The 12,266-nt window shown below is 55.5% G+C and overlaps 1 protein-coding gene across 1 annotated transcript in view; it reads right to left on the bottom strand.

Moving 5' to 3' along the window:
• Positions 1-12,266, bottom strand: part of ZFYVE28 (zinc finger FYVE-type containing 28) — a 98,843-nt gene that overhangs the window by 34,616 nt on the left and 51,961 nt on the right. The window contains exons 3-7 of the mRNA XM_055589264.1: positions 8,773-8,910; positions 7,366-7,568; positions 6,155-6,244; positions 4,666-4,755; positions 1,681-1,782 (exon numbers count right to left, since the gene is read on the bottom strand). Coding sequence (XP_055445239.1) covers positions 1,681-1,782; positions 4,666-4,755; positions 6,155-6,244; positions 7,366-7,568; positions 8,773-8,910 — 623 coding nt within the window. The remainder of the gene's footprint in view (positions 1-1,680; positions 1,783-4,665; positions 4,756-6,154; positions 6,245-7,365; positions 7,569-8,772; positions 8,911-12,266) is intronic.

The raw sequence follows: 12,266 nt of genomic DNA, 5'->3' as shown, positions 1-12,266 counted from the left end.
GGCGACGAGAGGGGGCAGAGTGAGCCTCAGGGTAGGGGAGGCGCTGTTCACTGAGGAGAGCTGAGCGCTTCACCCCCAAGCTAGTCAACACCCTAAACTAGTCAACATCCCTAGTCAACACCTTAAACCAGTCCATACCCCTAAACCAGTCAACACCCTAAACTAGTCAACACCTTAAACCAGTCAACACCTTAAACCAGTCAACACCCCTAAACCAGTCAACACCCTAAACCAGTCAACACCTTAAACCAGTCAACACCCCTAAACTAGTCAACACCCCTAAACCAGCCAACACCCTAAACCAGTCAACACCCCTAAACCAGTCAACATCCTAAACTAGTCAACACCTTAAACCAGTCAACACCTTAAACCAGTCAACACCCCTAAACTAGTCAACACCCCTAAACCAGTCAACACCCTAAACCAGTCAACACCTTAAACCAGTCAACATCCTAAACCAGTCAACATCCTAAACTAGTCAACACCTTAAACCAGTCAACACCCCTAAACCAGTCAACACCCTAAACCAGTCAACACACCTAAACCAGTCAACACCCTAAACTAGTCAACACCCAAGACTAGTCAACACCTTAAACCAGTCAGCAGCCCTAAAGTAGTCAACAGCCCTAAACTAGTCAACACCCCTAAACTAATCAACACCACCTAAACTAGTTAACACTCCTAAACTAGTCAACACCCTAAACTAGTCAACACCCCTAAACTAGTCAATACCTTAAACCAGTCAACATCCCTAAACCAGTCAACACCCTAAAGTAGTCAACACCCTAGTCAACACCCCTAAACTAGTCAACCCCCTAAACGAGTCCACACCCTAAACTAGTCAACATCCTTAAATTAGTCAACACTCTAAACTAGTCAATACCCCTAAACTAGTCAATATTCTTAAACTAGTCAATACTCTTAAAACTAGTCAATACCCCTGAACTAGTCAATATTCTTAAACTAGTCAATACTCTTAAACTAGTCAATATCCCTGAACTAGTCCACACCCTAACTAGTCAACATCCCTAAATTAGTCAACACCCTAAACTAGTCAATATCCCTGAACTAGTCAACACCCCTGAACTAGTCAACACCCCTAAACTAGTCCACACCCCCTAAGTCAAAGAACTAGCAGAGGCCCGGGCCCGGGCCCCAGTCGAGCGCATATGGGGGGCGGCCTGGCCCGGGGGACGCCGTGTGTGGCCCTGTCCACCCTGCACCACCCCGGGTTCACAATCGCTCAGTCACAGAGACGTTTCTGTGAGAAACCCGAGGGGGGCCTGGCGTCCACGCCGTCAGCCAGGGCGGCTGCTGTCTTGGGACAGGACGTCTGTGTGTGGGTCTGAAGGCTACTGGCCAAAAGCAAGCACCTGTTCTTGGGGGAGAAAGGGGTGGGGGTCAGAGGGAGCTCCCAACAGTGGAGCCCACAGTGAAGGTGCCAGCACCCCCCAGGAGAACAGAGGTCAACACTGGAGCTTTCAGTGGACAGAAGCCAAAGAATCAGCTTCATAGAGGAGTGCAAAGGCAACCATGCTCTGAAGCTGTGCCCAGAGGAAACACATAGCCTGGAGCTATCGGAGGGCAAAGCAAGACCAGACTCCTCCAGAGAGGTCACTGTCAGCCCTGGATCAGTCGCAGCCCCGAGGGGCTCAGGGGCACACACCGCCCTCCCCTCACCTGATTTTCCGCAGCAGCGTGTGGAAGGGCCGGAACAGCTCGGACATGTCCTCCACCTTGCGGTCCAGGTTCAGGGGTCCGTCCGCGTAGACCACGAGGCCGCTGCATCCAAGACACAAAGCCAGCCCGGCCTCAGCCCTGTGGCCACGGGGCCGGCCCAGACCACTCCCCCATGCACTCCCCTCTGAGCTTGAATTGTAAACAAGTTAGGAAAAAGCAGTGAAGGTTACCCAGGTTTCATCCCTTTTCAAAGCAGGTCAGCCTGTGTTCGTCTGAGGGATCATAAAATAATCATAGAACATGTTTGCACACTTCTCTGCTGCCATCAGATAAATCAGCATCGAGATTTGTTGTTAAATCTACCTCTTTGAAAGTGGAAACACTGGCATGCTAAGTTGCTTCAGTCGTGTTCAGACTCTGCAACCCTATGGACCAAAGCCCACCCATAGGACCGAGAATCCTATGGTTCCTCTGTCCATAGGATTCTCCAGGCAGGAATACTGGAGTGGGTTGCCATGCCCTCCTCCAGGGGATCTTCCTGACCCAGGGATCCAACCCGGGTCTCCTGCCTTGCAGGCAAATTCTTTACCACTGAGCCACCAGGGAAGCCCGGAAACACCGGATTTGTGTTTAAATATAACAGATGCAGGGTTGGTGAGAACTGGCCCTGAAACCACCTACTGCAAAGAGAAATAGGAGTTGGGACTGAGGCCCAGCCTGCCCTCCCACCAGCCCAGGAGCCCTGACCCTGGGGAGGGGGCCCTTCGGGGCACTGCATAGATGGGGCGAGACTTTCTAGATGGCGGTGGTTCAATTAACGGTGTTTGGGGAACAATTTCCCAAGACAGAACCTTGACTTCGTGGGAAAATGTGGTGGTCACAGCACAAAGGCAGAGTGGAAACAGACGGAAGAGAGGCGGGTTGGGGAACCCGGGGTCAGCTGCTCTGCGGCGCGTCGGGTCCTAATTCTCCTGCACTGAACGGGGCATTCTTAACCTCTGGACCACCAGGGAAGTCCCAAGAGTATCATTTTTAACCAATCCTTAACTTCTGGATAGGGCTTCCCTGGTGGCTTAGTTGGTAAAGAATCCGCCTGCAATACACGAGACCCAGGTTTGATCCCTGGGGTTGGGAAGATGCCCTGGAGAAGGGAATGGCAACCCACTGCAGTATTCTTGCCTGGAGAATCCCATGGACAGGGGAGTCTGGTGGGCTTCAATCCATGGGATCACAAAGAATCGGACACTACTGATTTAACACTTTCACACTTTAATTCTGGATATATACCTGTGTACCAAATTTTATGATTAAAAATAAAATCTCAGTGAAAAAGCTTCATAAATACGTATTTTGTGTCCTGCTAGGTCAACACAATGAAATTCTGCAGGAATTTGCATGCTGCCACCTGCCAGGCACCAAGCACGTTGGGTGACTAGGGGGGAGGACACAGCAGGCCCCGCCACTGGCCTGCTCCGTGACACAGGCCAGTGGCGAGGACACAAAAGCGAGCCAGATCCCACTTAGACGAAACATCCCGAATCGGAAAACCTACGGAGAGGTGGGAGGGTGGGGGTGGGGGTGGCAGCCAAGGGGGCGGTGATCTCTTTTCAGAGGCGACGGTCACTGAAATCAGTGGTGGTGGTTGTATGACCCAGAAGCACGCGCTTCCGTTCAACACCCTCATTTTATCTCAGACAGGCAGGCTACCTGAGGGCCTCCTTCGAGGTTTAGAGCAGGTTCCCTCTAAGACGGTGGAAGCTGATGAGAATTTCCCAAGAGGGTCTGGTTTCCCCCAAGACCACCATCGAGACCTCGCAGAGGGAAGGCAGCGAGGCCAGGAAAAGCGAGGTGCAGGCCACACCCCGAGCCCAAGGGAAGCCGCAGGTGTGGCGGGGGCTCAGGCTTCTCTGAAGCCCTGGGTGCCAGCTGCCCACCCCTAACCCCTGCCACCCATCTTCCCGGGTCTTCATCGCCTAGGTCCTCCCTGTACTCTGGGACACGTGGGACTCTTTGCTCCAGAGCCCCGAGTAGTGCCATCTGCCCAGCTCGCTCCCCACTGGTCCTGCATGTGGCACACGACCCGTCTAGGCCCCTGTGGTCCAGTCTATAGACACCCCTATGTCCCAGAGGCCGGGCCCCAGGGACTGCTCAGCCCCCACCCCCAGCAGGTTCTCCCCGCAGCCCGTGCCTGGACTGGTCCTGGCCCACATGTCCACCCCACGCTCCCCAGGCCAGTCCACTGATGGCCACACCTACCAGCAGCCTCGGCTCCTGGTACCCCAGCTGCCCCTGGTCTCTCACCTGGCAGGAGGGCAGGCAGTCTCCATCTAGGTGTCCAGGTGCGAGTGAGCAGCCGTGGACCAAGCCCAGAACACCTGAGCTCTGACCTTGACTCCGAGAGGCTCCGAGACCCCCAGCACGAGACCACGCGCTTCCCGCCTCCGAGTCCGTAGGCCTGAATCCACGTGCTGCCCTGCTATCTCCAAGGCCGTAAGCCTGCAGGCCTGACCTAGAGCTCCCCAGCCCTCACGGCTGTGCTCCCACCCCATCACCAGGACCCCTGCTCTTCAGCCCACGGGCCCCGACTCCCAGCCAGCCCACCAATTGTCCAGACAAGCTCGTCACATCCTCCCAGGAACCAGGGGCGCCTCGCCTCTCATCCCTACAAAGCCGGCTCTCACAGCCCCTGCTGGTCCCCTGTGTCTGAGTGCGGGGTCCTCCTCCCCGGGCTGGGAGTGCCCATGGCTGTCACGCTCACCTGTCCCCCCATCGAGGCTGGGGGTCCCTCCCACACCAGGGTGAGGGCGTGCCTGGAACACCTGGCTCCTTGTCTGCTGGGACAAGGGCAGGCCCGCCCAGTGACTGCTCTGGGGTGGGTGGATGGCCACCTTCGGGGTATGAGCACAGCTCATCACCACCCAGAGGGGCCTGGCACCCCTGGGTTTCTGCAAAACGACCATCCAGGGCACTGTGAGGGACACTCACCACACGATAGCCAGCCGGGGGATGGTGAACATGAGGGCCGGCTCGTAGTCGTCAATCATGTCCTGGGTCAGGTACCCGAAGTCCAGGGCCCTGGCGGGGAGGAGACAGGGAGCAGGCGTGACCATGGCCAGATGGGAGCCAGGAGGGTGGCCGCGCAGGCCTCACACGTGGACACACGGAGGACAGCGGCTGGAAGAGCCCACTCCAAGAGGCCCGGCACGGGCAGCTCCCCCTCGGCCTCCCCCACCTTCCCACCTCCTGACCCACTGCTGGACGGAAGCGGGGAGCAGGAGAGAGGTGCCTGCCACGGGGGGCTGGTGGGGACACCTTGCCATCCAACACCCAAGAGTAAAGGTGCTGCAGAAAAGCTGCCCTGAACCATTAACAGTCCCTGAGAAGCCAGCAACTGCTCTCCTGCATCCACCCACTTCCAAGGATACAGAGATGGCGTCCCCGCACGCATGGGCAGACACGCACCAGCGTGTTCAAAACCAAAGATTTCCTGCCGTCTGACTGTTTGCTGATTTGAAATATCTATCAACGCCTAAGAGTGAACAACCTGTCTCAAAAAATTAACAAACTTACGATGTGACGTTGTTGTCTAGTCGCTCAGTCGTGTCCGACTCTTTGGTACCCCATGGACCGTAGCCCGCCAGGCTCCTCTGTCCATGGGATTCTCCAGGCAAGAATACTGGAGTGGGTTGCCATTTCCTTCTCCAATGATGTGATATTGCTGCTGCTGCTAAGTCGCTTCAGTCGTGTCCGACTCTGTGTGACCCCGTAGATGGCAGCCCATCAGGCTCCACCGTCCCTGGGATTCTCTAGGCAAGAACACTGGAGCGGGTTGCCATTTCCTTCGCCAATGCATGAAAGTGAAATGTGAAAGTGAAGTCGCTCAGTCGTGTCCGACTCCTAGCGACCCCATGGACCGTAGCCCACCAGGCTCCTCTGTCCATGGGATTCTCCAGGCAAGAATACTGGAGTGGGGTGCCATTTCCTTCTCCAATGATGTAATACTAGGCAAGTTCAAAACTTACCTGCCAGCGAAGCACTAGTCAAATACGAGGAATATTCCAGGTTCGATCTTAGTCTAGTCATAAAACCTGACTTCAGCTCTGACCCCTGCCCCCAAACAAGGCATGCTTAGATTACCGATGAATCACCCCTGAAACCCAGCCTACAAGGCCTCCATCCTGGCCTGGCGGGAGAGGAGTGGAGGACAGGAAGTGAGGAGGTGGGAATGCGAGGAGCGGGAGAAGGGTGAGGAGGTGAGGAGCCTGGCTCCTCGGGCTGAGCCTGGAGCCCCCCGGACCCTGCGAGCTTCGCCTGCAGGACCGACCCTCCGGGCCCAGAGAAGCGGGACTGTGGGGCTGGGATGGGCAGCAGGGCTGGTGGACGCGGCGCAGGGATACGGCGCCCTTCCCGGGTGCAGCCGTCCCCTGGGCCAGGGTGGCGGGAGGACTGGGCTCCCGGGTCACAGGGGCCTCACCTCTCCACCGTCTCGCAGAACAGCACGATGACCTCCTGCTGCACGTAGTACTCCCGGGGGGACTTCACGGGCACCATGGCCGACACGTAGCTGTGGGCAGAGGGACGGGGTGAGGGCCACCCCCGGGCGCCCCACCGTGTCCCCGAGCCCTGAAGGTCTTAACGGACAACCAAACGGGGTCCCTCTGACTGCAGGCCCCTGCCGCCTCTCAGGCGCTCACAGCACGCGGCCCCAGCATCACCGCTCCTGTTTTCAGCCGAAGCTCCTCCCTCCTTGGGCTGTGCCCAGCCTGGAGCTGCCACTCGCCACTGCTCATTCCTTCCGAGAGGGCCCCCTGTCTCGAGGGAACAGGGAGTGGCCACGTGCATCCAGGCCCAGTGAGGGGCCCCCGGCCCCTGCGGAGCAGGACTCGCCCCTTCCCCAGGTGAGAACGGTTTCCCCTCCTCCTAAGTGACTAACCAGCCTTTCTTGTAATAAAAGCTCACTTGGGGAAATCTGGAGCAGACAGGGAGGGAGAAAGGCAGAAAGCTCATGTGTGGGCCCTGCTCCCTAGAGAACCATCTGGAACCTTGTGACTTCCTCCTCCGCCCACGCATCACAAGTCAGGCAGTTTCTGCTAACCCGCACCGCGGTGGATGGGCATTGGGCCTCCTGGGTCTCCTGCACCCCAAGCGTGTCTGTTTCTGTGGACATCTTGCAGCCCAGTCCCCACAGTCCCGGGACCTCCAGAGCCCTTGGGGGCGGGGAGGCGGGTGAAGGGGGCCCTGCCCTGTCCTCTGCTGCTGGTGGAGGGGGAGGGCAGACCCGCTGAGCTGGAGGGGCCTCCCCGCACGCAGTGGAGCTGGGGGCCCAGCAGGACCCTAATGGCCACCTCATCCAGTCTCGGCGGTGTCCCGGGTGGGAGCCCAAAGACACGCTGGGTGGGGAGGGGGCGGTGGATGACCTGCATCCACAGGACCGCCCGGGGGGAGGGGGCGGCGGCTTCACCGCTGGGGGGGCGCCAGGGGCAGAAGTGAGGGCGGGACCTGGGGTGTCCCTGTGTTCTTCCGCCAGCCCTGGCCCCTCCCCTCGCCGTGCCCACCCCCATCCACCCCCGACGCCCGCAACCAGCCAGGGAGGGCGCCTCCCTTCGCGGAGTCTTCGGCTGCAGACGGCCGGGTTCCCCACCAGCAGGCCAGGGCCGCGACCCCTCGCGGGCGGCCTCCGGTCACCTCAGCTCGAACTCTGCGAACAGTACGTCGAAGTGCCGGAGCGCCTCCCGCATCTTCTCCGTGTAGGTGTTGAGGTCCCGCAGCGCCTGGTCGCGCAGGGCCCCGCGCACGTCCTCCAGGCTCCGGGTCAGCTCCTTAGCCAGCGGCCGCATGGCCATGCTCTCCAGCTCGCGGTTCATGATGATGGAGCCGGCGGCCAGGCACTGCGGACGGCGAAGGGGTCAGGGCAGCCCGCCCGCGGAGCACGCACCACCCCAGCGACGCTGGGACAGGCCACCCCGCGTGCCCCAGGAGGCCCCGGCCACAGGTCTGCCAGACCGGGGTGGGGGGCGTGGCCTCCCCGAGACCCTCCCCCGCCTCCCATCCCCTAGACCCCTACCCCCTATTCTCATCCCTGAGACCCTCCCCCCTCCTCCTCTCCCCTTCCGCGGCCTCCTCTCTGGGCACCGGCTCCCTCCTGATTTCTCTTAGATGCCCAGCAATCACAGTCGTGATAACAAATGCCCTTGGGTTTGGGGCTCCGCCGGGCCCTCCTGGGCATGTGACCCCTGTCTCCTCCCCCTCCACCCCGCCCCACAGACACCCCTCAGACACCCCACTCTGGTTCTCGCCCAAGCCCACTGCCCGGGAGCTTCCCCTGGCTCCCCAAGACCCCCGACCTTTCTAAGATGCAGACACCTGGTGTCCACAAAGCTTCCCTGCTTCGCCTCACAGCCCCCACAGCTGCCCCCGCCCTTGGGACCCACTTTGCAGAGGTAAAAACTGAGGCTGGGGGAAGAGACAGCCTGCCCGGGGCCAACCCCACCATCTGGAGCCATCCCCAGTGGGGACATCGCAGCCAGGCGGTTCGGAGGAGCGGGTTGACACAGACTGAGATGGGGGAGCAGCGGGCCCAGGGCCGACAGCGTGCAGGGAAATGGGGGCATGGGAGTCCTGGAGAGCTGGCGGGGGGATGGCATGTGCTAGCGTCCTGAGAGAGGGGCCGGGCGAGGGGCTCCCACGGACACCGCTGCCCAGAGCGAGGCTGGTCCTGCCTAGGGTGGGGGGAGCACCTCCCTCCAGATCCTCAGGCGCCTCCTCGGGAGCTGAAGACCAAGATCTGAGGGGCCACGTGAGTGGTGGTGGCAGTGTGGGCTGGGGGCAGCTCCCCCAGCCCGGGCAGGAGTAAACAGCCCCTTGGGGGGGGGCAGTGCTGTCTGAGTATTAGCATTACTGTAGCAGAGAACCAGTTTCACATGTCTGGGGGCCTGAGAGCCTCACAGAAATCACATGTGAAACCTCGTGTCTGTATTTGCGTGTGTAGTTTCAGGGGAGCAGGTTCAGTACAGTCCTCCACCTGTGGGAGAGGAGACGCCCTGCACCTGTAGATGCCCACGGGGGCCAGTCACGGAGGGACAGCTGGGCTACCTCGGCGCCGAACCACAGCTGGCCGGCCAGGTTGTCGTGGCGGATCTCCTCAGGGAACTTGACACAGAAGTCCCGCGGGGCTCGGTCCTGGGGGATGCATGCGTCCATGATCTGGTTAATGATGTTTAGCACATTGTCCTGAAACAGAAGCGGGAAGGGCGCTAGGACGCAGCACCGACAGGTGGCTTGGCAGGACCGCTGGGCAAATCTGAGAAGCAAACCCAGTGTGCCAGGAGGTCACGCGGCCACGTGGCAGCACATGGGGCCTGCTTGGCTCGCGCTGCAAGGAGCCCAACCTTCCCAGAAGCACCCAGGGAGGACCACCTGCCTGCCTCCCCTTCACCATGGCCAGGTATCTAGTGTGCCCACCACAGGGCCGGGGCACTTCCCATGTCAGTCCCTGTGGGCACGGCGTGGCGCCCTCTGTGACGGCTGAACCGCCCCCTGTGGACCCACCCTCGGTTCCCTGCGGCCTCGGCCACGGTGACAGCCCAAGTGTCTCTCTGAACACCTGTGCACACATTTCTGAGGACAGAGCTGGAGAAATGGAATTCCTGGGTGGACAGATGGTGGGTAGGTGCCCAATATGCTACTGGAGAAGAGTGGAGAAATAACTCCAGAAAGAATGAAGAGACGGAGCCAAAGAGAAAACAACACCCAGTTGAGGGTGTGACTGGTGATGGAAGTAAAGTCCGATGCTGTAAAGAGCAAAATTGCATAGGAACCTGGAATGTTAGGTCCAGGCAGATTAGAAGTAATCAAGCAGGAGATGGAGAGAGTGAACATCGACATTTTAGGACTCAGTGAACTAAAATGGACTGGAATGAGTGAGTTTAACTCAGATGACTATTATATCTACTACTGTGGGCAGGAATCCCTTAGAAGAAATGGAGTAGCCATCACAGTCAACAAAAGAGTCCAAGACACAGTACTTGGGTGCAATCTCAAAAACAAAAGAGTGATCTCTGTTTGTTTCCAAGGCAAACCATTCAATATCACAGTAATCCACGTCTGTGGCCCAACCACTAATGCCAAAGAAGCTAAAGCTGAACACTTCTATGAGGATCTACAAGATCTTCTAGAACTAACACCAAAAAAAGATGTCCTTGTCATCACAGGGGACTGGAATGCAAAAGCAGGAAGTCAAGAGATACCTGGAGTAACAGGCAAGTTTGGCCTTGGAGTACAAAACGAAGCAGGGCAAAGGCTAACAGAGTTTTGCCAAGAGAACGCACTGGTCATAGCAAACACCCTCTTCCAACGATACAAGAGAAGACTCTACACATGGATATCACCAGGTGGTCAATACTGAAATCAGATTGATTATATTCTTTAAAGGTGAAGATGGAGAAGCTCTACACAGTCAGCAAAAACAAGACCAGGAGCTGACTGTTGCTCAGATCATGAACTCCTTATTGCCAAATTCAGGCTTAAATTGAAGAAAGTAAGGAAAACCACTAGACTGTTCAGGTATGACCTAAATCAATCCCTTATGATTATACAGTGGAAGTGACAAATAGATTCAAGGGATTAGATCTGATACAGTGCCTGAAGAACTACAGACGGAGATTTGTGACATCGTACAGGAGGCAGTGATCAAAACCATCCCCAAAAAAAGAAATGCAAAAATACAAACTGGTTGTCTGAAGAGGCCTTACAAATAGCTGAGAAAAGAAGAGAGGCAGAAGGCAAAGGCGAAAAGAAAAGATATACCCATCTGAATGCAGAGTTCCAAAGAATAGCAAGGAGAGATAAGAAAGCCTTCCTCAGTGATCAATGCAAAGAAATAGAGGAAAACAATAGAAGGGAAAGACTAGAGATGGGAAAGACTTGAATTTTCTCTTCAAGAAAATTAGAGATACCAAGGGAACATTTCATGCAAAAGTGAAAGTGAAAGTCACTCACTCGTGTCTGACTCTTTGCAACCCCATGGACTATACACTGCATGGAATTCTCCAGGCCAGAACACTGGAGTGGGTAGCCTTTGCCTTCTCCAGGGGATCTTCCCAACCCAGGGATCGAACCCAGGTCTCCCTCACTGCAAGCGGATTCTTTACCAGATGAGCCACAAGGGAAGCCCAAGAATACTGGAGTGGGTAGCCTATCTCTTCTCCAGTGGATCTTCTCAACCCAGGAATCAAACTGGGGTATCCTGCATTGCAGGCAGATTCTTTACCAACTGAGCTACCAGGGAAGCAGATGGGCAAAATAAAGGATAGAAACGGTATAGACCTAACAGAAGCAGCAAATGTTAAGAAGAGGTGGCAAAAATACACAGAAGAACTGTACAAAAAAGATCTTAATGACCCAGGTAACCATGATGGTGTGATCACTTACCTCGAGCCAGACATCATGGAATGCTAAGTCAAGTGGGCCTTAGGAAGCATCACTACAAACAAAGCTAGTGAAGGTGGAATTCCAGCTGAGCTATTTCAAGTCCTAAAAGATGATGCTGTGAAAGTGCTGCACTCAATATGCCAGCAAATTTGGAAAACTCAGCTGTGGCCACAGGACTGAAAAATGTCAGTTTTCATTCCAATCCCAAAGAAAGGCAATGCCAAAGAATGTTCAAACTACTGCACAATTGCACTCATCTCACACGCTAGCAAAGTAATGCTCAAAATTCTCCAAGCAAGACTTCAACAGTATATGAACCATGAACTTTCAGATGTTCAAGCTGGATTTAGAAAAGGCAGAGCAACCAGAGATCACAGTGCCAACATTCATTGGATCATAGAAAAAGCAAGAGAATTCCAGAAAAACATCTGCTTCATTGATTACGCCAAAGCCTTTGACTGTGTAGATCACAACAAACTGTGGAAAATTTTTAAAAGAGATGAGAATACCAGACCACCTGACCTGCCTCCTGAGAAATTTGTATGCAGGTCAAGAAGCAACAGTTAGAACCGGACATGGAACAACAGACTGGTTCCAAATTGGGAAAGGAGTACGTCAAGGCTGTATACTGTCACCCTGCTTATTTAACTTCTATACAGAGTACATCATGAGAAACACTGGGCTGGATGAAGCACAAGCTGGAATCAAGATTTCTGGGAGAAATATCAATAACCTCAGATATGCAGATGACACCTCACTTATGGCAGAAAGCGAAGAGGAACTAAAGAGCCTCTTGATGAAAGTGAAAGAGGAGAGTGAAAAAGTTGCCTTAAAACTCAGCATTCAAAAAATGAAGATCACAGCATCTGGGCCCATCACTTCATGGCAAACAGATGGAGAAATAATGGAAACAGTGACAGATTTTACTTTTTTTGGCTCCTAATTCACTGCAGATGGTGACTGCAGCCATGACATTAAACGACACTTGCTCCTTGGAAGAAAACTTATGACCAATCTAGACAGCTTATTAAAAAGCAGAGACACTACTTTGCCAACAAAGGTCCGTCTAGTCCAAGCTATGGTTTTTCCAGTGGTCATGTGTGGATGTGAGAGTTGGCCCATAAAGAAAGCTGAGTGCCAAAGAATTGATGCTTTTG

Source organism: Bubalus kerabau, chromosome 7 (assembly GCF_029407905.1).
Source record: "Bubalus kerabau isolate K-KA32 ecotype Philippines breed swamp buffalo chromosome 7, PCC_UOA_SB_1v2, whole genome shotgun sequence".
In the NCBI taxonomy this organism is placed as follows: domain Eukaryota; kingdom Metazoa; phylum Chordata; class Mammalia; order Artiodactyla; family Bovidae; genus Bubalus; species Bubalus kerabau.
This window is presented reverse-complemented; position numbering and strand designations above follow the sequence as displayed.